The sequence below is a fragment of the Echinops telfairi genome, unplaced genomic scaffold, assembly GCF_000313985.2.
Source record: "Echinops telfairi isolate 266 unplaced genomic scaffold, ASM31398v2 ScPeMD7_3;HRSCAF=10, whole genome shotgun sequence".
Classification (NCBI taxonomy): Eukaryota; Metazoa; Chordata; class Mammalia; order Afrosoricida; family Tenrecidae; genus Echinops; species Echinops telfairi.
This window is the reverse complement of record NW_022103899.1, coordinates 40,410,607-40,432,241: the sequence shown is the minus strand read 5'-3', so window position 1 is coordinate 40,432,241 and position 21,635 is coordinate 40,410,607. Positions and strand designations below refer to the sequence as shown.

The window sequence follows — 21,635 nt, the reverse complement described above, 5'->3', positions numbered from 1 at the left end:
TTTTTTTTTTTTTTTTTCAAGATAAAGAGCCAGATAGTAAATACTCCCAACTTTGTGTATAATCTTTGTGTTGACTTCTCCATTGTGAGCTGCAGCCCACCAGCAGCCATTGACAATATCTGCGGGACTGAGTATGTTCTGCTCCAAGACAATTTGATGTACAAAAAGAGGGGGCAAGCTGCATTTTTCTCAGGGACTGCAGTTTGCCTTGTTCTAGATTATCTGCCATACGTGAATCTCATTGTTATTTTGGATAGGTGATTTTACATTGAAAATGCTTCTTTACATAACATTAATTCTAAATGTCCATAATACAAGATAACATGAAATTTTGGGAGCTTTACGAAGTAGGCAAGGAAAGATTAAGATGAGTCAAACAGATTTCTCTTTGCAACTGCCCCCATAAAATTATTATAGGAAATTTTGCATCATTAGCAAATATTCCTCAGATATGTCTCATTGAATGCCTATGGACTTTAAGATGTTAATAGATGCTCTGAGTTTAAAAAAAAGTCCTACTGTCATATAAATTTGTGAAGTCTGAGATTAAATTCAATTTAATAACAATAGCAGTAAAGCTGTTCAGTAGTCTTTATAAGTTACTTAGTGTATGCCGGATAGTTTTTAATCTTCACTCTGTTTTAGAAATGTGGATAGTGAATAAGAAAAGGTAAAATACCTTATTTCTATACAAATACCCAGCTCCTTACATGGCTTTTCATGCTGAATAGTCACCTCATATGAGTGAGCTACGAATCCTATGCGTTTGACCTGTGTATGTACATTATTTAATAGGGAGGCATGTTATATGCAAAAGCATGGCGATGAGTGCTGGGGACACCTGGCTGGTCAGTGCCAGTGCCCACATTAAATCTAGTTTTGACTGAACTTGTGAAATTGTAGCTCTGCGACTGTATATACAAACAAACAAGTTGCCAAGACTGAGCTGACCCATCTGTCAGTGGAGAGGCGGGGTGTTCAGCAAGAGACAGTCCAGGCTTTCTTCGATGTCTCTCTGAGTGGCCTCAAACATCCAATCTTCAGCCAGCATCTGAGTTCATCACTCAGGATTCTAAAATAAACCATGGAAACACGCTGAAGAGCTTTTAGTATATTGATGTGTTATGAGAATTCCTAAAGGAGATGAGAGAATGCATCGTTCCTCAAACTAATCATAAAAAAAAAAAATTGGGACCCTTACAATCATCTTACTAGTTCTTCGGTGTTCACTACAAAAGAGTCTGGAAAAGGTTCCATTCGGGAAGTGACCTCCACCCTCAGCTCCAACCTCAGTTAGAGTACTCTGGGAAATTTTAGAAAAATGTCACTTTAAATAACTATTCATAATAATTAGGTGGTGAGGCTTAGAAATCAGACTTGCAACATTCCTAAGGCAAAGCTAACTATCAGCCTGGTTAGGGCTATGTCTTTGGCAACTGCCCTGGAGCTGAAGATTTGTGGAAACATCATCCCTTTTGCACATCCCGTCTCCTCCATGTAGTGATAGGTGAGATTTGCTGAGTGAAAACCAAGAATACAGATTCTCAGTTCTGAAAACGTCACTGAAATATACAGGAAAGCACAACTAATTGAGTTCTTTTGTGATATCCTAGTATAGAGTAGCCCCACTGAAAATAAAGACAGGGTTAAATATAGTTTTATTTTATTTTGACCTGTATTGCTGGGTTTCACTATAGCAATTTTCACTTTTAGACAAAATAGCCCCCTTTTAGCAGAGCCTTGGGGAACTTTGGTTCATTTTGTAAATTGTACTCAATCCATGTCAAAGATGGATTTAGAGGTGCCAATATTTTATTGTTCTCATCTTCTTGTAACTCCGGGTTGTCATGGTGATGGGTCCTGATTTCACATTTCTATAGACAATTGGCTGAAGTAAAATTTTGCTTCCAATGTATTTATTGGAAAGGAAGATGCAAATGGACTTGCATTTTCCTGTCAAACCCTGAGGGAGTAAGACTGGGGAGTGGGGGAGTGGGAAGGCCACAGGAAGGACCTGTATATAGCTTGGTACTATCACAAGTCTCCTTGGCTTTTGTCATTGGCCTTTACAATCAAGGAGAGAGTAGGACAACTTACTTTCCCAACTCTAAAATTCTATGGTCAGCTCTCAAGTAAGGGCATAGAGTATGGAGAATAAACCACAATGCTTGCTATTTTATAAACCGGTGGCTTTTGTGTCAACTCAGATACTATACATCCAATCTTTGGCCAAGTAGTTTAACAATGGTGGTGACAAAACACAAGAGTCATTTTAAAATCTCAAACAAGTAATGATCGAGAAAAACAAGAACAAACAATGTTATGAACTGATAGGATTTTCAATTATGAATTTATGTGAATGTTCAAGTTCCCTTTACTCTGTAATCATCACCAGGTGCATGTGATGATCTCATTGTGTCTATTCCATAGACAGACAGAAAGGGAACAAGTCTATTGAGTTTTATTCATGGTCACGTGACATAATAGGGCAAAAATGAACCGTGTACTTTTATACAACCGAAAAAGTAACTCCATCTGAAAACTTTTCAGAAGATAAATGATTTTTCTTGTCACTCTATACTTCAGACACTAAGAGTGTCACTAAGTCCTTGTACAGCTGAGTGTCTTGTTAGGTGCTACACAGTAGGCTAGCGGCAAGACACTCAACAATGGAGGTGTGTCAGGCTGAAATCACTGATACTAATCAGAACTGGTGATAAAAGCCAAAAGTTCAGATTCGGAAACCAGCCAGCGTTCAATGTAAAGTGACTGAACGGCCGCTCCGCGGGAGAAAGATGTAGCCCTTTGCTTCTGCAGACTGCAGCCTGGGACACCTTACCCGACATGCCCTGTAGGGGTGCGCAGTGTCCACCTTGACTTGATGACACGGCTTTTGTGAATTATTGGATATTGGAAAAGAGATCATCTCAGTAACTGAACTCAGTGAATGCTTCAAATCTCCGAAGATTGTTTTTCAAAGCTCTTCCTTGAAAGTTTGGCAAAGAACAACTAAAACCAAAATAGATACTTTCTTTCTTGTATTATTCTTCCAAAGCACACTGCCTGATGTATAAACTAATAGTCAGAAACCAAAGCAAAACAAGAATATGACCGGGAGGCATAAGAAGGAGTAGAAACAAAGAATTCATCTAATCAAAGGGAATAAAGTAAGAGCACTCCCACTTTTCCCCATTTAATCCACACACGCAGATGGACACCTGTGGGGGTGCGTGCGCACATACACACATCAGTGTATGTGTGGGGCAATTGCAATCTGGATTGTATACATTATACGAGGAGACTTCAAAACATTTGTGGAAAAAATGGAATTAAAAGATAATTTAATTTTTCCACAAGTTTTTTGGCTCTAGTTCATACACTGTGCATAAAAATGTAGTTCCAGGTTATAAATCAAGAAAAAAAATGTTGGTCAATACCACATTATTGACCCATAATGTATTTTGGTGAATAAAATAACACAATCTAAAATAGACAGGTTCCCAACCTATCCCCAAAGTTGCACACCTGGAGTAACTATTTGCAAGAGGCAAGCCAAGGACACCGTTAAAGACAGACAAATTCCCAGGTCTCTGGCTTTTAGCTTCACCTGCTCTGGCTATTGACGATTCAGTAGGGAGCGGGACAGCAGTGTGTGCAAACAGCTGACGGCTGCGCTCAAGTCTGAGGTCGTCACAAACGGCGACAAGCCCTGCAAATCTCAGGCGTGATTGCAAATCAAATGCCAATCTTTCCCTGTGCACAGGACATAGAAGCACAGCCACCAATCTCTGCAGTCACACTTATCAAACAGTTATCACCATTATCACAGCATCTTCTAAGAAGAAGGACAGCAATAAATACCGCGGGTGAGTATGAAAAATTACTCTCCCATCCAACAACTGAAGGCTTTACCGACCATCAATTTTCTTGAAATTCAAAGCAAGAGACTAATCCTGACTGAAAATGGGCTATTTCACTCCCCAGGGTTAACTTGGTAGTCATTTACTGTTATAAATTACCCCCGCCCCTTTTTTAAAGTATTAAATGATATGGACCAATTCCAATTTTAAGTGGAGCATTTGAAAAAAATTTTAATGTTGGATTTATTGTCTAGTGTTTATGTAGTTTTGTGAAACTTTAAAAAGGCAAATATAATACCAAGGAAGGGTGCAATAAATTAAGTCAAGTTGACTTTTAATCTCTGGTAAAATTGGTCAGAGATTACAATTTGAGTATAGACTTCCTGGATATATACAAAGAAAACCTTACTTCCGAAAATCTCCACTTTGTACCCATTAGTTCTAAACTTTCTATGTGGGGAAGTAGTTAGTGACTTAGCCTCTTTTGTGGCAACTTCAAAGGAGAGGCCATTGTTGAACTCACTCATGGGCACCTTACTATTAAATACATGAAACACATTCTTCAGAATAGAAACTATATTTTTCATCGTGAATAATTGTGGGGTTGGACTTCTTCACCTTTCAAAATCCCAACAAAGATTCCCCAAATATCATTGTTGTATGAAATGCTTATTGACCCTAGAACTTCTTCAGATGGGGTTTTCAAAATGCCTCTGGTGACTGGATTAATCATTACTCAAAAATTTGTGAACTGCCTCTTCTGTAAAATTATTTAAAAAAAATCCTTCCACATCTCAAAATCTACCTCTTTCACTGTTATTAAAATAAATACAACTTTCACACCTCTGGAAAGATGAGTTGTTTACCAGTCTGCCTACTGTAACTCTCTTCATTTACATGTCTTTCATAAAAATCTGGCTCAGTGGCAGATGGTAATAGGTGAGTGGAGCAATAAATTGTGTTTCTGCATGGTGTTTGGTATTAGTCCCTTTAACGGAGAGTTCTCCACAGCCTCCACATTTCCTGTTTTCTATATATTGGATCCCTATTGCCTTACTGTGTTTATGTTAAAAGCAACCAGACATCAAATACATCTCTCAAATCCAAATTCAAATTTTCCTTTTGCTCAGACACTTTTATGGATTTAATGTCATGATATTTGGCATTCGGGACAGGGATGAAGATCAAAGAGGCAGCTAGAAAATCTGCCTCTGTGACTGAGCCCCTTATGGAAGTAGGCCACTTTTAACCTACGTTTGCTTAAGGTCTACTGGGTGTGGCAGTGTGAGTTCTCAGAATACTCTGTTTGCTTTTTGGTCCTTTTTACTTCTGTCCTCAAGACTTAAAGATGAAATAAAACCCTCAAGGCAAAGACTAGACAGCTTATGATGGCATGGTATCATGCATATTTAATTTTTTAATTTGCATACTCACACCTAACTTTAAAAATAGAAAATTATGAGGCCTGATCCATTGTCTTCGGCTCATCATGAGAAAAACACAAAGGTCACTCTCTGCAGAGGAAGGTGGGTCTTGGACAAATCCAAATCCAAATCGAAACTTCGGGACCTCGGTGTTGGCTGAGAAAATCACTTTGAATTAAAAAATGGCCTACGGGAAAGGGACCTTGTCCTTCAGCTGTAATTAGGCTAACCTTCAGTTTATGACCCAAAATGAAAGCAGAGGTTTTAAAATATAAAGAAATATCCAGATTCTACTAACTCTAGTAGAATCACAGGTATAAAAATTGTGAGCAAAATTTTTAAAATGCATTTCTTGGCATGGGATAGTTATGCACAAAAGCAAAAGTTGATAGAGCCTACAGTTCCAACCAACTTTTTCTCTTTTATAGGTAGGGAATGTTATTTTAATATTCATACTCCTTATTTTATTTTTAAAGTTGGGTACACATTACTATACGGTGGTCTTTCTTAGAGTACGATATTACCAGACACTGGAGAATTTAGTTTTCAAAAGGAATCAAAAAGAGAAAAAAAATCTATAAAGTTTGCATTAGTAAGTGTTGGAGCTTTATTGGGAGAAGGGAGACAAGAAAACTAGTATAAGTTTGTGAACATTATTCTTTTCATCAGGTGATACATGTGGGTCAGTGTACTTTGAAATTTGGTGATCATAAAAGATTGAAAAGGGACTTAGATTTTGCAAATGTGCAGAGTGAGAGTGCTTACCTAACCACGAGGTACTTATGCAATGCATGGATCGAGACTCCAATCCAAAATCAGTCTTGAGGAGGAGAAGCAAAGGGAGGCTGGGCTGGTAAAATGAGGACATAAACAGGAATTCTCTCAGCGAGTCCTGTCCATCGGAAAGGGCTCAATGCCAGTGAGAGTTTTGGATATGTGATCCGTCATTGTCAACTTTAGTTGTCCAAAGGACAATTTATTTGAACTTTGAGAGCTTCCCTAACCAATTAAATGATGAAAGGAACATAGAGAGGAAGACTATTTGAAGGGAACCTAAGTTCTCAAAGCCATCTTAAAAATAAAAAAAAACCCAAACCCAAATCTCTAACTGTACTCTAATTTCATAGGCCCACATATAATAGGATCCCTTCGTTCATTCACCAAAAAATGGATTGATTTCCTGTGCTGGGGACTGTGAATATAGAAGAAGCAAAAAGAAGGCCAGTGTCAAATAGTCTAGTAGGAGAGCTGGGTGATCTGTTACGTGTAATAGAGGCATTAGAGGTGGTGGCTCATGATTGGCTTCTCTTGCCAAACTGCCAGGGCTTGAATTCTAGTTCTCTCACATTCTAGTTCTGTGATCTTGAACAAGTAAAGCAAGACTAATGAAAGTATACACATCATAGCATTCTGAAATGCATTATAATGCAGGTACAGTTCTTACAGTGTCTTTAATTTCTGCAGTAACAGGGTGCTCAGTATTTGGGGAGAGTAGGTAAGAAAGGAGCAAGCCTCCTACTCTGGATTCAATGGTAGGCAAAGAGACCTTCCAGGAGAGATGAGATCTGAATGGAGTCTTGAAGTAATAGGGGTTACAGAGACAAACAATGTCTCAAGAGTGTTCTTTCTACGCTGGGTGGCAAGGGGAGCATGCAAACACAAGGATTTGCAGTACTTGGAGTGCTGGGTGAACAGATCTAGATTAGGATTTGAAATTCGGATATAATTCTTGAAAAAACCAAAACATGTCCGAATGTTTTCGTGGTCTGCATGTTGGTTATCACATCCTTTTTATTTGCAATGAACATTTCCCCCTTCTTCTTCTGCCATTAGTTGCTCTGCAGCTTTATTAAATTCTGGGCTCATACACAAAGGACTCTTTTTAAAAATCTGATTTTAGTGGGTCGTCTTTATGCAAAACAACCTGCATTTTATTCTAGTATTCCTCAGAACAAATACAATTTTGGGCCGAGTCTGTCTCCCTTCTACTGTCTATGAACACACACCCAAACAGATTACTCTCTTACTCAAGCAGTAGTCTAGTCAGATACCACTCACTGTGATTCATCGTTTATTTTTCTCTTTGCAGACTTCAGGGTCCAATGCTGCTCAAGAAGTTTCTTCTTTGGAATTACCATCTTTCCAGATCAACCACCATCCTTTGGTATAAGAAGTCTTATTTGATGAAACTCTACAGAATATTGATAGGATTCTGAGTTCACATCCCAGCAATTTTTATTTGCCTTCATAATGAGACAGCTAAATGTAGGCCCTTCCTTCTCAACACTGATTATGCCTGACTTGTGAGTTTAAACATGGCCTTCTGAAGAGTGTATTTTTCCATGTAAGTACCTCTACAGTATCTTAGGGACTGAGGGTCTCAATAATGCTCATTGGATGAATTCACTATACATAAAGGATAGTTCATAATACAAACTCCTTAACAACATACTAAGATGATTACATTACCTTTCCAGGTCTCTTTGAAAATTAGTTACATGTCTCTTGGTAACTGTTTTGGCAGATAAAAGGACTAATTATATTTTATTAAATTCCAAAACACTTTTTTATTGTGAATTTGGTGGGGGTATTGCTTTTCTGATCATCAATTTCGTATTTGCCAGTATAAACTATTTATTTATTAAGCCCACCACCTCCCTAGCTTGAGCTAAGGTTTACTTAGGGAATAGAGTTCATAGGGATAATGAGTAGAGCATATTCAAAGATACTGAAATTCTTGTAATTGAATATTTTTAAAATTATGCTTCCATTGAATGATATGGATGATGATACAAATGAATTCAGAACTTAGAGTAACATCCATGAATATTAGGTTCTATTAGAATATTAGAGAGAATTGTATAGTCATTTATTTAACCTCTGTTAGGTAGCAGTCATTCATTGCAAGGCTAATGATTTCACATAACTTGTCTCATTAAATCTTTGTATTATCTCCTCCCAAATTAAGGTAGTTATTATTATGATTGCTTAATAGTCAATATCACAGAGGCTTACCGTGATAGAAGGCTTCATTCAAAGTCACACAGAGCAGTGTTGAAAGGGGGACTTGAACTCAAATCTACTTGACTCTAGAGCCAAAGGGCATTGTGAGATTGTATAAACGTTATTGTTAGATAAAGTTAAATACCTTGACAATTCTGGGAAAGTAACTTCAGTTTTCTTGGTCTGAGTTCCTTTTTCTTAATGAGGAACCTGCCATAGATAATTTCTAAAGCTTTTTATGACGCTATAAATCCTTGTGAATAAATGTCACCTGTTTTCTTATTTTAAAATTACCTTTTTAAAGCCCATGAAACATACAGTCAGGCAGAAAAGCTGCATGCACCAACTGGCTATCTATTGATTTTAATAGCTACATATAGTTAGCTGGGTTGGGCAAGTATTAATATTTATATATCTATGTACTATTTGACCTATTAAAATTGCTATTACCTCTGCGATAGAGTCAAATGCATAGAAGAAAAATAATTCATTGAAATTTCATGGAAGTTAACTAAATTCAAACATCAGTCCGTATTTTGTTTATTAAGTATTGATTACCAAACTTATATAAATATAAAAGTTTTTATTGGATATACGCTTGTTTTGGCTAAGCTTGTTCCTACAGTATGGTCTAGCAGTATGTGCATGCTAGGGGACAGGCACAGTTCTAGATCCACATCTAGAATCAACTCATGTTTTCAGTATTTTCTTTACTCCCATGAACCAAAAAACAAAAATAGCTTGTGTCAAAGTATATTCACTATTTTAGTAACCAAAAAAATAACTGAATGTACTATACTTTGAATTAACACGTGTTCAATAATGACAATTTTTTTCTAGGTTTGCAAGTACCTTTTCAAACTTCTCCAACAAAATGGTATAATATGTGAAAGAGAAAATCTAGATTAATTTTTATGTCTATATAATGAATGTCTACAAATTGAATGGGAAGATTATCATAAAAATTTCCCTCTCATCCTAAAGAATAACTAAAGTAATTTGGTATTTTGAGGTAAATTAGAAATAGTTTGAACTCTTAATCTGTCATGGACTTTAGGTAGCGAAATAGAAATACATTGAATCTTTCCATTATACTTATAATCAGTCAAAACTGATTTTTCATATGTTAACATTTGATGACATTTGGCTCTTGTGGAACAAAAAGTTTGGTCAGCACAAATAACTGAGAGTTTTCTCTCCAACATAAACAGTCATATAACTAAAAGTGAACTCGATCTCTTTGTGCCTATAAGGTTCTCAGTCACAGAACTTGGCTAGATGAAATGAAGACCTTTCCTATCAAGGCGTCAGAATAACAGACATACCAAGGCACACACTCCCATGACATACAGAGAGGACTTTGTGAGGCCATCCTAATTAAAACTAGCCATCGGAGGAACAGGAACCCAAGAAGAGCTAAAATTGAACTTCCAGGCCTCTCTAAATGTAGTAGAGACCAAGAAAAAAAGTGTTTTTCTTAAAAAACAAAAATCCCTAACCTCCCCTCTACAATGGGCTGAGATGAAACTTCAGCTTTCTGTGGGATGCTGGGAGTAAACACCTGGTCAGCAGAAAACAGAAGAAATCCATCGTCTGTTCTTCATGTTCTTAACACGATGGCCACAACTCAGAAATATGTCTCTGTATCACTTACTTTTCCATATCCTAAACAATTAATGCTAAACCGTGACTCCAAAAACAGGCTAATAAGCCACAAAATAATCCAACAGTACTTTAAAATGAAGTTTAAAAATTATAGTCTACAAACAAAACTGAATTTCCCTTAGGAGACATGTGTTGTAATAACAAAGAAGAACAGTTTAAAGGAAAAATATAGAAGTCATCAAGATGGCCCACATCTTCTGAAGAGCAAGGTTATTATGAAACACCAGATATATTGATTGATCAGTAAACCAATTCACTACTTCTTGACCACAGAGTTACTTATGTCAACCAGAAGACTATTGTTTGAAATTCAAAGGGAATTGAAAATACAGTTTTCTTGCTTTATTATTTTAATGTAGCATTCTACTAAGCATGTTGCATGAAAAAATAGTACTCAACAAAAAATGGAGGGTCAGTCATACCTTAAATTCCTCCAAGATTTTGTAATTTTTCCCATGATATTCACAAAAGTTTTTCACTTCTTTGCACTCAGGACAGCATCCATTGTGTTCCACTTTAGTACACTTTGGGTGAATTTTAGGGCATTCCGGCTGGTCGCAAACAGGTCCATCCAAAGCACATACACATGGACAGTTGGAATGCCCTGGGAAAAATCGTTCTCCCAACTTGTATACAAAGCCGCTGTCATCCACACACCCTTTCCCTCGGTAGTCATCAAAGATCAGATTGTCATTACTGGAGGTCTGGTCGCCTTCATCAGCAGGATAGTCTTCATGACTGATGGCAGCAGAAGTGACCAATCCAGGGATGACCAACAGAAGTATGCAGGCTTCATGAATATGAAGAAGAGCCATCCCCCTCCTCAAAGACTTCTGGATGTGGTCCTAATATTAAATATACCCAGCTGCTTCCATGGGAATACAAGAAGGGTAGGCTGAAAATAAATATTTAAAGAGAATGATTTGGCATATAAAAAACAATGTAGAAATAATTAACGCCAAACTCTTAACCTGTTGGTTTGGGATCAGTCACAAAGATACTAAGACCTCAAGTAGACTAAGTTCATGCAGCTGCCTACATTCTATTAAGAAGTTTGGAGAGCCAATCCTTGGCAATATTTGCATGAAAATGCCATTTGTCAAGGACTTTACCTAGGAACCTTCAACTTGGATTGACCTGAATTCGAAAGGTTTGTGTTTCACTGGATTATTAGAATTGGTTTTACTGGGTCTCGAAAGATGGTGGTAAATAGCTACTTAGAAGTAGCTCAAGAATATTTGGATTCACAATATTACTCATAAAACTGAATAAATCAGTGATGGAATATATATATATATGTGTGATACATATATCTGTATAATTACATATATAGGTAATAATCATCTGTATCAAAACTGATAAGTTGGTCAGGTAAGAATGTAATTCTAAAAGAAAGGGGGTCAAACCACAGTTAAAGGTAAATTTTGGTTGGGACCGAGCTAGTAGAAAGCCCTTCTGCTTCTGTATGTCCATAATTGGTGAGCCGTTGCTGGTCTCCCATGAGCAAGAATCTGCATTCTGAAATATAACTAAGGCTCAGAACAGCATGCACTATTTCACACTGAATAAAATTAAAGTTAAAAGAATAAATAGCTAACTAGAACGTAGCATATTGCACAAAATTTACAAAAATATAACTATTTGTACTATTGTCCACATCTTGATTTCATTTAGGAGGTAAGCTCCTAGTGGGCAAGAAAGACGTGTCTGCTAATATTTTTACAGCAATTTGAAACTATCGTTCATGTGGTATTCTTTGAATTAATGACTGTGTTAACTTAACACTGTCTTGAAAACATGATTCTCCTTACAAATACCAAAAAATATTTGCATGTAGGCCATCTGCCTTGCCAAGTCAGCACAAAAGTGTTCATGGAACTTTGGAAGCACTGTGATAGGATGTCACTGTTAATTCGTAGTAAGTGTGTCCTATTAGTTTTGGTGGCATTGAGTCTGGTAAACTGTACTTAGTCCTAGTCCGTGGTCTGGAGTGTTGGCAGTGAGCTTTTATACAAAGATTTAGAGTGACCAAATCACACAAAGGCTCTGGGGAAATTGTGTCTTTGAGGGGGAACAGGCAAGGAAAACACTGCCAGGTAGTTCATTTGTCTATTTATATGCTATTGGCTTTATACCAATATTGCTAAGATTGTCCATAGGGAATTCATAGATCATTTTTAAATGTCATTTACTGGTTAATTTTCAGATCACAGAAAGACTAATGATAAAAACCACCTCTTTTCAGTCTGACCTATACAGATGCTGATTTTTTAAAAAGATACCTTGAGGAAACTTTTCATGTACTGTTATATTTTCTTGTGTATTTTAAGTTAGATATGCAAATTCTAGTAATAGAAAGATGCTAGACTATTTATGCTTTCCTCCCAAAGAAAGACTGCTTTCTAATATTAATATGCTTTGGGGGGGAAGTAATGATAATGTAGAGGGGTTTCTTTTAAAATGTGTCAAAAATAATGATTCATGACAGTACAAGAAAATGCAAACCTGTAATTCTACTTCAGAAGCTGCGAGCTCCATTGACAAAGCATTTTTCTTTCTCTTAAATTACTACAGAAGCCACAAGCATAACCGAAACCTCTACAAAAAGCATAGATATATTTTACTAATTAAACATGCTAAGATACATCGCTCATGCATTTGGAAAGTTTGTGTTGGAAGAAAGGGGAGCTATTGTGCTTCCCTATAGTATTCCTATAGTAGCTGTCAATACGTGCAAGATATTCCACATAAAATACACATATCATTCAGCGTCAAAAGGTTATAGGCAGAAAATGATCTCTTTTGAAAGCTACAGGTAGGCATTAATGTATAAGGTCATAATAAATGTAAGCTGAGAGGTAAAAATAGGGATGTAAGACATACTTTATATAAACATTAAGCATGCCTTTATTTTAGGAAATTCATTTTTAAATCTGCATGAAGAAAACAAGGATTTCTTTTTATTATAACAAAGTTCTATGGCTATGTTTAAAAAAACCAGCCTTCTTTATAAATTAGGCTTTTTAGTACAATTTATGACACTATTTAGGAAAAGAAACATTAAAAAAAAACAACAAATGAAATGTTTACCTGAAGGTTTCAATAAGTAAAGCAAACATTGCCAATATGAGGATTACTTCCAAGCTAAACTTTCCCCCACCCCACCCCAGATTGCTAACATACGATTTTAAATGACTAAATCTATTTATTTTGGAGGGGGGGGGGGAGAAAAACTCATGTCAGAAGATACACTTACCTAATCACCCTGGAGGGTAATGGTGGTGGTGGTGGGGGTCACAGACCAGTAGGAACTAAAAGGTCAAGTATGCTTTAGGAAAGCAGTTCCTCTTTAATTACCCAAAGAATACATTTTCAGGCATTAATTTTAGGCATTCCATTCTCTCTACCTCCCATTTCAAAACACAGTCAAGAAGCAGTCTCCCGCCCTGCCAGGCAGAAACACAGCAGACACACATAAGAAATCAGCTTTGGACCTCTCTTCAGAATTCAAAGCAAGAAGCAAAGCTGGTCTTGTAGAAATCCAGATCCTCGTAGTAGAATCATGTCGAACTTATTTTTAGCGTTTTCCAGGATCCTTCTATGAAATTTCCCGGCTGATTACGCCTCCTCCACACATGAGTTCACTTACACAGTGTTTGCTACGGCAGTAGAGGTGATTTGGCTAGGCTCTCAGGATCACAAACAGCAACAGCATGGTGAAGCTGAAAGCCCGCTCCGCCGGCAACACCAGCAGCTTCATCCACAATATGTTGCTTGCATCCCCTCTTACACACCAGAAAATGTTAACTGTGGACGTGAAGGCAAGGAGGAACTTTAGCTGGGCTTCTGCACCACTGAGAGCAGTTTGCAGACTGCTGATTTGGAGCTCGTTCTGCCAGCAGCCGGGAATTCCTCAGCACCGCGGACAGCGCCAACAACTGGCTCCCCAGCCCAGCGCGGTCGAAATCCCCAGGCTGCTGCTTCAGCCCGCGCTAGAGCGTTCCCCCAGCAGACGCGCTTTCTCTCTACAGCGGATGCGTGCGGGAGGAGGGGGAAAGGGGCTGGCTACGTGGGGGATGCTCATTTGCATTGAAATCACAACAACAACAAAAGCATCGTAATTATGCCTAATGTATTCTTGGATGGGCTGCAGAGATGAAAGTTCCGCAAGAGCCCGGCATTTAGATTTAAACCATCTGCAGTCCCGGATTATTATTAATAGATAAAGGCGTACTCATTGCCCAAGAATCAGTGAAAGTGAGCGTTCGCACCTTCTATTGGCCTCTGGAGGTGCAGACAGGTTTTCCTAGGGTAATATGATTAAACTTCAGCTCTTTCTGCAGTTCGGGTTTGATTAAAAAAAAAGTAGCTAGGTTCTTCTGCAGTTTGTTCTCTAACATAAAAAATCAATCTCCTGTAATTCATCTAGTCTGTCATTAGGCGTCATTGTATAGCTGTTTCTTCTAAACCTCTAGCAAAACAGCCGTGTCTGGCTTCTTATCAAAACGAGAGAAAGGGAAAAGACGTAGACACGAATCAATGCACAGAAAGTTCTATTTTATTTATTTTTTAATAATTGGAGTGAGGATTAAAGCACATATCCAAACCATATTTTGAAACAAATTGTAAATGCTGCCTGCTGGCATATTTAACCAGACATTTACTGATCTTGGGGCGACTGGAGGCATTTTCAAGCCATGAGGGGAATACCCCTCCGCAGTAAGATATGCTGACCATCAAGACCACTTTCGAATCGTGCCATCAGAGTCTCCGGAATACAGACTCTGTCCATCGTGGGAAAACACCACCGTGTGTGCTTCCGTCTCATGGCCCAGCAATTTGTGAATCTGCCCTGATTTAAGATCTAGCAAATGGACAACCCCATTGCCGCTCGCCTGAGCTAAAACTCGACCTGAAAGAGAGAGAGAGAGAGAAAGAGAGAGAGAGAGAGAGAGAGAGAGAGAGAGAGAGATCTAAGTTTTACTTTGAACAATGGAACATTCAATTTTGTTTCAACTTTAATTTCTCTTAGATGCCAAGCATTAAGGATAAGTTCCTTTCTGTCTGTATTTGGAATGGGCTGAGTAAAATTAAGACAAACTAATGATGATAACATTTCAGGATGAGTCAGTGAAAAACAGTGCCCCACCTACCTTTCTTGCAGAGGTCAGCAAGTGCCCTGCTGTTCATATATTTGTGATTAAGAAAGTGTTGTGAGAACATTGTTTAAAGCAAGTATGAGAGCGGTTTCCTTTTTCAAATAAAATGTATGTTTAGAAGTCTTTAAAAGCATATGTTTGGAAACTTAATTATAAGAAAGATACATAACAGATATTTAAAAATTTTTGAATTAATTATATTTCAAACTTATTTATTATGATTCTGTTTAAATCATACATTAAAATACCATAATATACATTTTCTTTCAGAGTTATGATATTCATGAAAAAATATTATACTGGTTTGTATGTAAGATCAATTTGGATATCTTCATTTCAAAGATGACTTAGTTTTTTCCATTCTAATATATATCCAAATTTCAGTTAAAATAAATTGTATTACACAAGAGAGCCAAATACAGCACAGAGTAGTCCCCTAATTTTTATCGTGAATTTTTGGTGTGCATTTTTCCCTAAAGTGAAAACATATTATTAATCCAATTTCAATGAACACATTTGGTAAGGAAGTCCAATAGCAAGCTACCAGGAAATGTGGATGCAACTAAAAGGAATAGAATATATTTACAGAAGCTCAGTTCTTAGGATGAACAAGAACATTAGTACTACACATGATGTTATCTAATCACAATTAGAAGATAGGTGTGCTATCATGTGCTAACTAGAAATAATAGTTACAATGCATTAAGCTCTATCTACATGCTAGATACTATATCTAATATTTGATCTTGAGTGTTCCATAAACTACTTTCAGTGATCTGGTGATAATGACATAGATGGAGCAGGAAGGTTTGCAGGGCTAAGCAACTTCCTCAGGATGACACCCTAAGCATGGAGCCAGCTACTTAATCACAAGCACATTGAATTTAGAGACTGGGCATTTGGCTTTTATGGTTTTTACATCTAGAATGACATTGTTAACAATGATACCTTTTTGTGGGAGGTGATACATTGTGAAAAAAGAATTTTTTTCACTCCATAAAAATCATTCTATGAGACTACCATAAAAATCTCAATAAAATATTTTATCACAATTGATACCTCCAATGGTCATGAATAGCTCCCAAAACAGGGAAAAGTTATAAAAGTAAAGCTAACCATGATAAATATGGTCGATTTGCAAACTTTTATAACTACTGGGCTTCTTCATCTAGAACAATGCCTGACACAGCAAAGATCCTTAGGATGGATTAGGGTGTCCAAAGCAGCAGATGTGAATATTTATTATAAACCCTCTTGTACTAAGTCTTTGCTGACAGAGGCATTGCATGTGGATTTCCCCATCAGCTCTACTCTATGGGCAATTGCTGTCGTGACTTTCTTAAGAAAGGAACAAATAACCTTTTTTCTTATAGTTTTCTTATTGCTACATCCTGGAAAAAGGAGATATACTATTCCCATTTTAAAAAACCATGCAAAATACAGTACAGAAACCCATTAAAATAATAATAAAAAAGATTTAGTTAAAAACAATTACCCTTCCCCTATCCCTCCACCCACCCACCTCTACTCCACTTGGTGTTATACCCTACCATTAATACTTACATTAGACACTTTTTAATTGTTATTTGGTTAAAAATTTATAGAGTAAATTGGTTTTTGACCCATTTAGGCATATTTTGTTTAGTGATGTTGACTGCAATTCTTTCAATATAATAATATGCTTCCCACTTCCTTAGTTTCCCATTTCTGTCTGTCTTTCTTTGCTATTCATTCTTGCCTTCTGAGCTTTATCCCTGGCCAAATGCTGCCCTTCTGCTCTTGTATGGTTGATTGTTCTAAAGAATGCACACCCCTTCGTGTTATGATATGACATAACACACTGCCATCTGAGCAATTTGACTCATAGTGAACCTACATAGGCTATCTGAGGCTCTGAATCTTTATGGGAGTGGACAGCTTCATCTTTATCCCTCAGAGCAGTTGGTTGGTTTGAATCTTACAGTTTGATGTTGACTCTATTGCATCACCATTCACGGTATTGTTTGGCTGAAAGTTCGGCCATGGGAATGAGGTCTGTTTGAGGCTCGAGGGGTGACAGTGCGCCATGGCCTCAGGGTTATGCCAGGACCTCTGAGCCCTCTACGTCTGATCTTTTGTGTGAATCTGAAATTTGTTCGACACTTTCTTCCACTCTATCCAGAATTGTTATCTCTTTCGGACTCGTAGGTTGTTTTAATCTGTGCATCATCGAGTTCTGCTGGATCCTAAGATTAAGTTTAGTCCTTTGTGCTATTATTTTTTACACAGTTTTAAAAGTTTTCTTCACTCTTCTTTACTCTGGACCGGGGAGAGGCCAGGATTTGCATCATAGAAGGCCACTCACAAGCTTTAAAGTCCCCCTTTACTACTTGCCAAAGCAGAGCATTGTCTTGGTAAAGTATGTTATACCAATTTACATAGATGTTTCTTGAGACAATGGTCCTCAGCTGCTGTGCCCAGTGATGCACTTCCTCTAGGGGTTTGGCTCGGGCTAATATGTTCTCATAACTTTGATCTCTGCATGAGCTACATGGATATATTTGTTGAAGTGAAATCAATACGAATCATAATTAGTAATACTTATGAACATGTTTAATAATTTTCTGAATGCTTGTTCAATACAATAGAGAAAAAAATATTGAAAGCTAACGGTTGGAGCCCTGGTAGTGTAGTGATTATGAGTTGGGCTATGATCCCCATGGTCAGCAGTTCGAAACCACCAGCAGCTCCATGAGAGAAAGAGTAGGCTTTCTACTCCTGTAGGCAGTTACTGTCTCAGCGATCCAAATAAGTCAGCATTGACTCGATAGCCCTGAGTTTTTTCGTGTTTTTTTTTTAATAGTAGGGTTATATAATTCTGTGTCATGCCTCAGGTGTTTCCAAAAGTACATTGCTGGACAGACATGAGCCAACAACTTTATGATGAGGCTTTTCAGGTTTATTTGAACTCATATTAAGTCCTAAAACCAGTATAAATTAAGAACGATATATATATTTAATATATACTTAATTATTACATGACACACAATGCCGAACCTAAAATTGGTTTTTCCAGAATGGGAATGCTGAATACTTTCAAGGTTTAGAAGATTTTTAAAAGAACTCATCAAAATGCATTAAATGAATAATTGCTGGTGTAAGTGGTAGAGAACCCTCAGAAATAAAAGTCCCATTGTTAGTCACATTTCTAATACATTAGAGTAGTTATGGACATGTGCATGAGTATTTGGCAATGAAAAATCCAATAATATAACTCATCTTTCCTCTGAAAATGTCAAAGACTAAATGATAATTTTAAAAAGAATAACATTGTGTCTGTATCAGAACTTAGATTTAATCTATATCAGAAATTAAAATAGCTGAATTCATGGAACCTTGAAATACTAATATTCATTGTATGTAAACTAGCCTCTTTAAAAAGGTAAAATATAAGAGGAATTTTATATAAATGCTTATTTTAAATATGTTACCAAATTGCTATTAAAACTTCATTAAACCAAAGTAACCATAACAGTGGAATATTTTGCTTCTTATGGATTTGCTTTAATTTCATCAGCTGGAACCGAGACTTACACATGAATAACTGCTGGTGCTTGCAATAAGCTCCCTAGTTTTGTTTTGGCTAATGACAGTTCTCTATCATTCTTCCCATAAATGTATTTGATTTCTGTGTATTTCATCTAGTGAGTCCAGGTGTAGAGTCACTATTTACATTGTTGAAAATAGTATTTACAATAAAGAAGCCATTGGTCTCCATGAATTCTTATGTGATCTCCAGCTCAATTTTTATCACCAAGGTTATGTTTTCCAACTATTGACTTCTTCTCTTTGTTTCCCACTTTTGTAGTCCAGTTGCTAGTAATTAACCATTCAACTTGATGGCAGTAAGTTTTTAAATAATCAAGTTATCTGTGGAGCCCTGGTGGCATAGTGGGCTATGTGTTGGGCTGCTCATCCCAAGGCCAGTGGTTCCAAACCACCAGCTACCCAAGGGAGAAAGATAAGGTTTTCTACTCCCATAAAGAATGACAGTCTTGGAAATTCTGTAGGGCAGTCCTATAGGGTCTCTTAGAATTGGAATTGATTCTATAGCAGTGCATGTCACCTCGGACCCCAATCTTTGCATTTAAATGGAATGTTTGATCAACTTCAGACTGATGAAATTGGTAGACTTCTTCAATTTCTTCATCATTGGCCATAGTGGTCACTGCATAAAACTGAATTATAATTGTTCTAACTGGATTTCCTTTTAGGAGATTAGACACCAGACCATCAGAGATTGGACTCTACATGACAGATCTTGAAATATTCTTTTTTATTTTGAAAGTGATGCAATTTCTGAATTTACTGCACAAGTAATAATATGATTATCTAACTCAAACAACCAATTTTTGACTTTGTGCATTTTATTTCAGTTTTTATGATTTCTAGTTTTCCCAGATTCATGCTTCATATAGTCTACATTCTGATAATTAATGGCTATTTGCAGCTCCATCAGCAAATGAAGGTCCTGAAAGCTTTGTCGCATGCACATTATGAATGTCAAGTTTAATTTGAGGAGCCAGTTCTTCCCCAGGTAGATTTTGAGCACCTTCTAACCTGAAGGGCCCATCTTCTGGCAGATGTCAGGCCATGATACCACAGTGTCACTCATGTTAGCTGGGGCTGATCCCTCAGAAGGGGACCATTTCCTTTCTGTTCCGAGTCTACTCTTCATTTGGCCGCTTCACTAAAATTTATCCACATGGAATAAATACTAGTAGTGTAGCGTCCAAAGCGGCAGAAACAAGGGTGCCCTCAGAGTAGGGCGACCTGATGGGTGAGTGGTGGAAGCTCCTTTAGAGTGTGTTTCAGAAAGTATGTTTTTTTCAATCCAAAATATATAACGTCAAGATTAAAGCAATCCCAAGCAGATTTTTGTATAACACCCCCAATATGCTCAACAACAATGGGTAAATAAAATTTAGAAACACAAACACAAAACAAAACAAAGCCTTAAACCAATTATCTTAAAATGGAACAATGGTTTAGCTTAACTAGTAAAAAATGTCTGCCTTGAACATTCTAGTCTTTTAGGAACAATCTACATCAAATCAAATTGATATCAACAAGTTGAAACATTAGGGGAGAACCCTGTGGGCAGTGAATTCACGTTAATGAGAAAAGAACCACTCTGAAGAGGAAGGGCAGTATGGCTTCAAAACTGGAAAAATACTAATCCTATCACGATGCATACATGTGAAAACTACGGGATTGGTGCATGTCTTACTGGATACATTCTCAACAATAAGAACATAAATATTCAAATGCACTTGATAATTTAAGCATGATTGACAAGACACTCTCCTAAAGAATATTATGGAGCAAATTTTTCTATGCAAATCAAGTGGTAAATGTCTTACTTGGAAATTTCTAGCCATTTGGACACACCAACATAAATGGGAAACTCTTTAATTCCATGTTAATTTAGATGTGCAAATAAATATTGGCCTTTGTTTCAAACTAAAGGCTTTAAATTAATTCTCATTATGTATGTGTACAAAATTTTTATTTTATTTTGAGCATGTACACCTGGAATAGCTGAGAGCTATCCTAATATTTTCAACATTCAATTGCTTCCATATCTAGACAATTTATTTTTAAGACTGGAATTGGTGCACTATATTTATTATTGCAGTAAAGCTTCACCTAATCAGGGTTGCATATAGGCTGTTGCAGAAGAGCCGGTGGTGTCTGATAAACAGAATACATGGGCTCTTACATATCTTTTAAAACAGAAATTATGCTATACCAGGCTGCTTCTTTATCTTAGAGAAGCTATGAGAAGTCCTCCCTCATTGACCAGTCAGAACCATACATGCTACCTGACAAGTTTTTCATCCAACCTAAGACATAGCATTTCCTCCATTTAAATAGTGAAGAATGAAAGTAAAAGATGGTAACTCTGATCTCAATCAACATCTTAATTGTCCAAAGTCCATGTTTCTTTTTTTAAAACCAATTTCTTTGTTTATAATTTCTTTCTAAATTAAAATTCAAAAAACGTGGTTACTGAGGATTTATTTTTTAACACTACAAATGCTAGATTAATACACTTTTAATGTAATGTGTGCGTTACTCTTGTAATTACTTTATTCCATGTTGATTTTACTACTTCGTGAAACTAAGAAATTCCTCTAGGAATCTGTCTATTTGTCCACCTATCTTTCTTTCTTTCTTTCTTTCTTCTCTCTCTCTTTCCATTCACCTGTTCTGCTGCATATATTATATATTCCATCCAAGTTGTTCATAAGTGACAAGTGAAAAGATTTGTTTACATGGCTTCCGTCATTCTTTTCTTTTCTTTTCTTTTTTTTAAATCAATTTATTGGGGCTCATAAAATTCATCACAATACATAGATCAATTGTGTAAAGCACATCTATATATTTGTTACCCTCATTATTCCCAAAATTTGCTTTCCTCTTGGGTTCCCGGAATCAGCTCATTTTCCTTTTTTCCCATCCCCCTCCCTTCCTCCTCCCTT

The 21,635-nt window shown here is 36.9% G+C and overlaps 2 protein-coding genes across 2 annotated transcripts in view; both read right to left on the bottom strand.

Moving 5' to 3' along the window:
* Window positions 1-13,705, bottom strand: part of VWC2L (von Willebrand factor C domain containing 2 like) — a 191,696-nt gene extending 177,991 nt beyond the window's left edge. The window contains exons 1-2 of the mRNA XM_045296823.1: window positions 13,209-13,705; window positions 10,375-10,847 (exon numbers count right to left, since the gene is read on the bottom strand). Coding sequence (XP_045152758.1) covers window positions 10,375-10,767 — 393 coding nt within the window. The 5' untranslated portion in view covers window positions 10,768-10,847; window positions 13,209-13,705. The remainder of the gene's footprint in view (window positions 1-10,374; window positions 10,848-13,208) is intronic.
* Window positions 13,706-14,488: 783 nt separating this feature from the next.
* Window positions 14,489-21,635, bottom strand: part of LOC123522508 (sperm-associated antigen 16 protein-like) — a 480,569-nt gene continuing 473,422 nt past the window's right edge. The window contains exon 5 of the mRNA XM_045297377.1: window positions 14,489-14,864. Coding sequence (XP_045153312.1) covers window positions 14,689-14,864 — 176 coding nt within the window. The 3' untranslated portion in view covers window positions 14,489-14,688. The remainder of the gene's footprint in view (window positions 14,865-21,635) is intronic.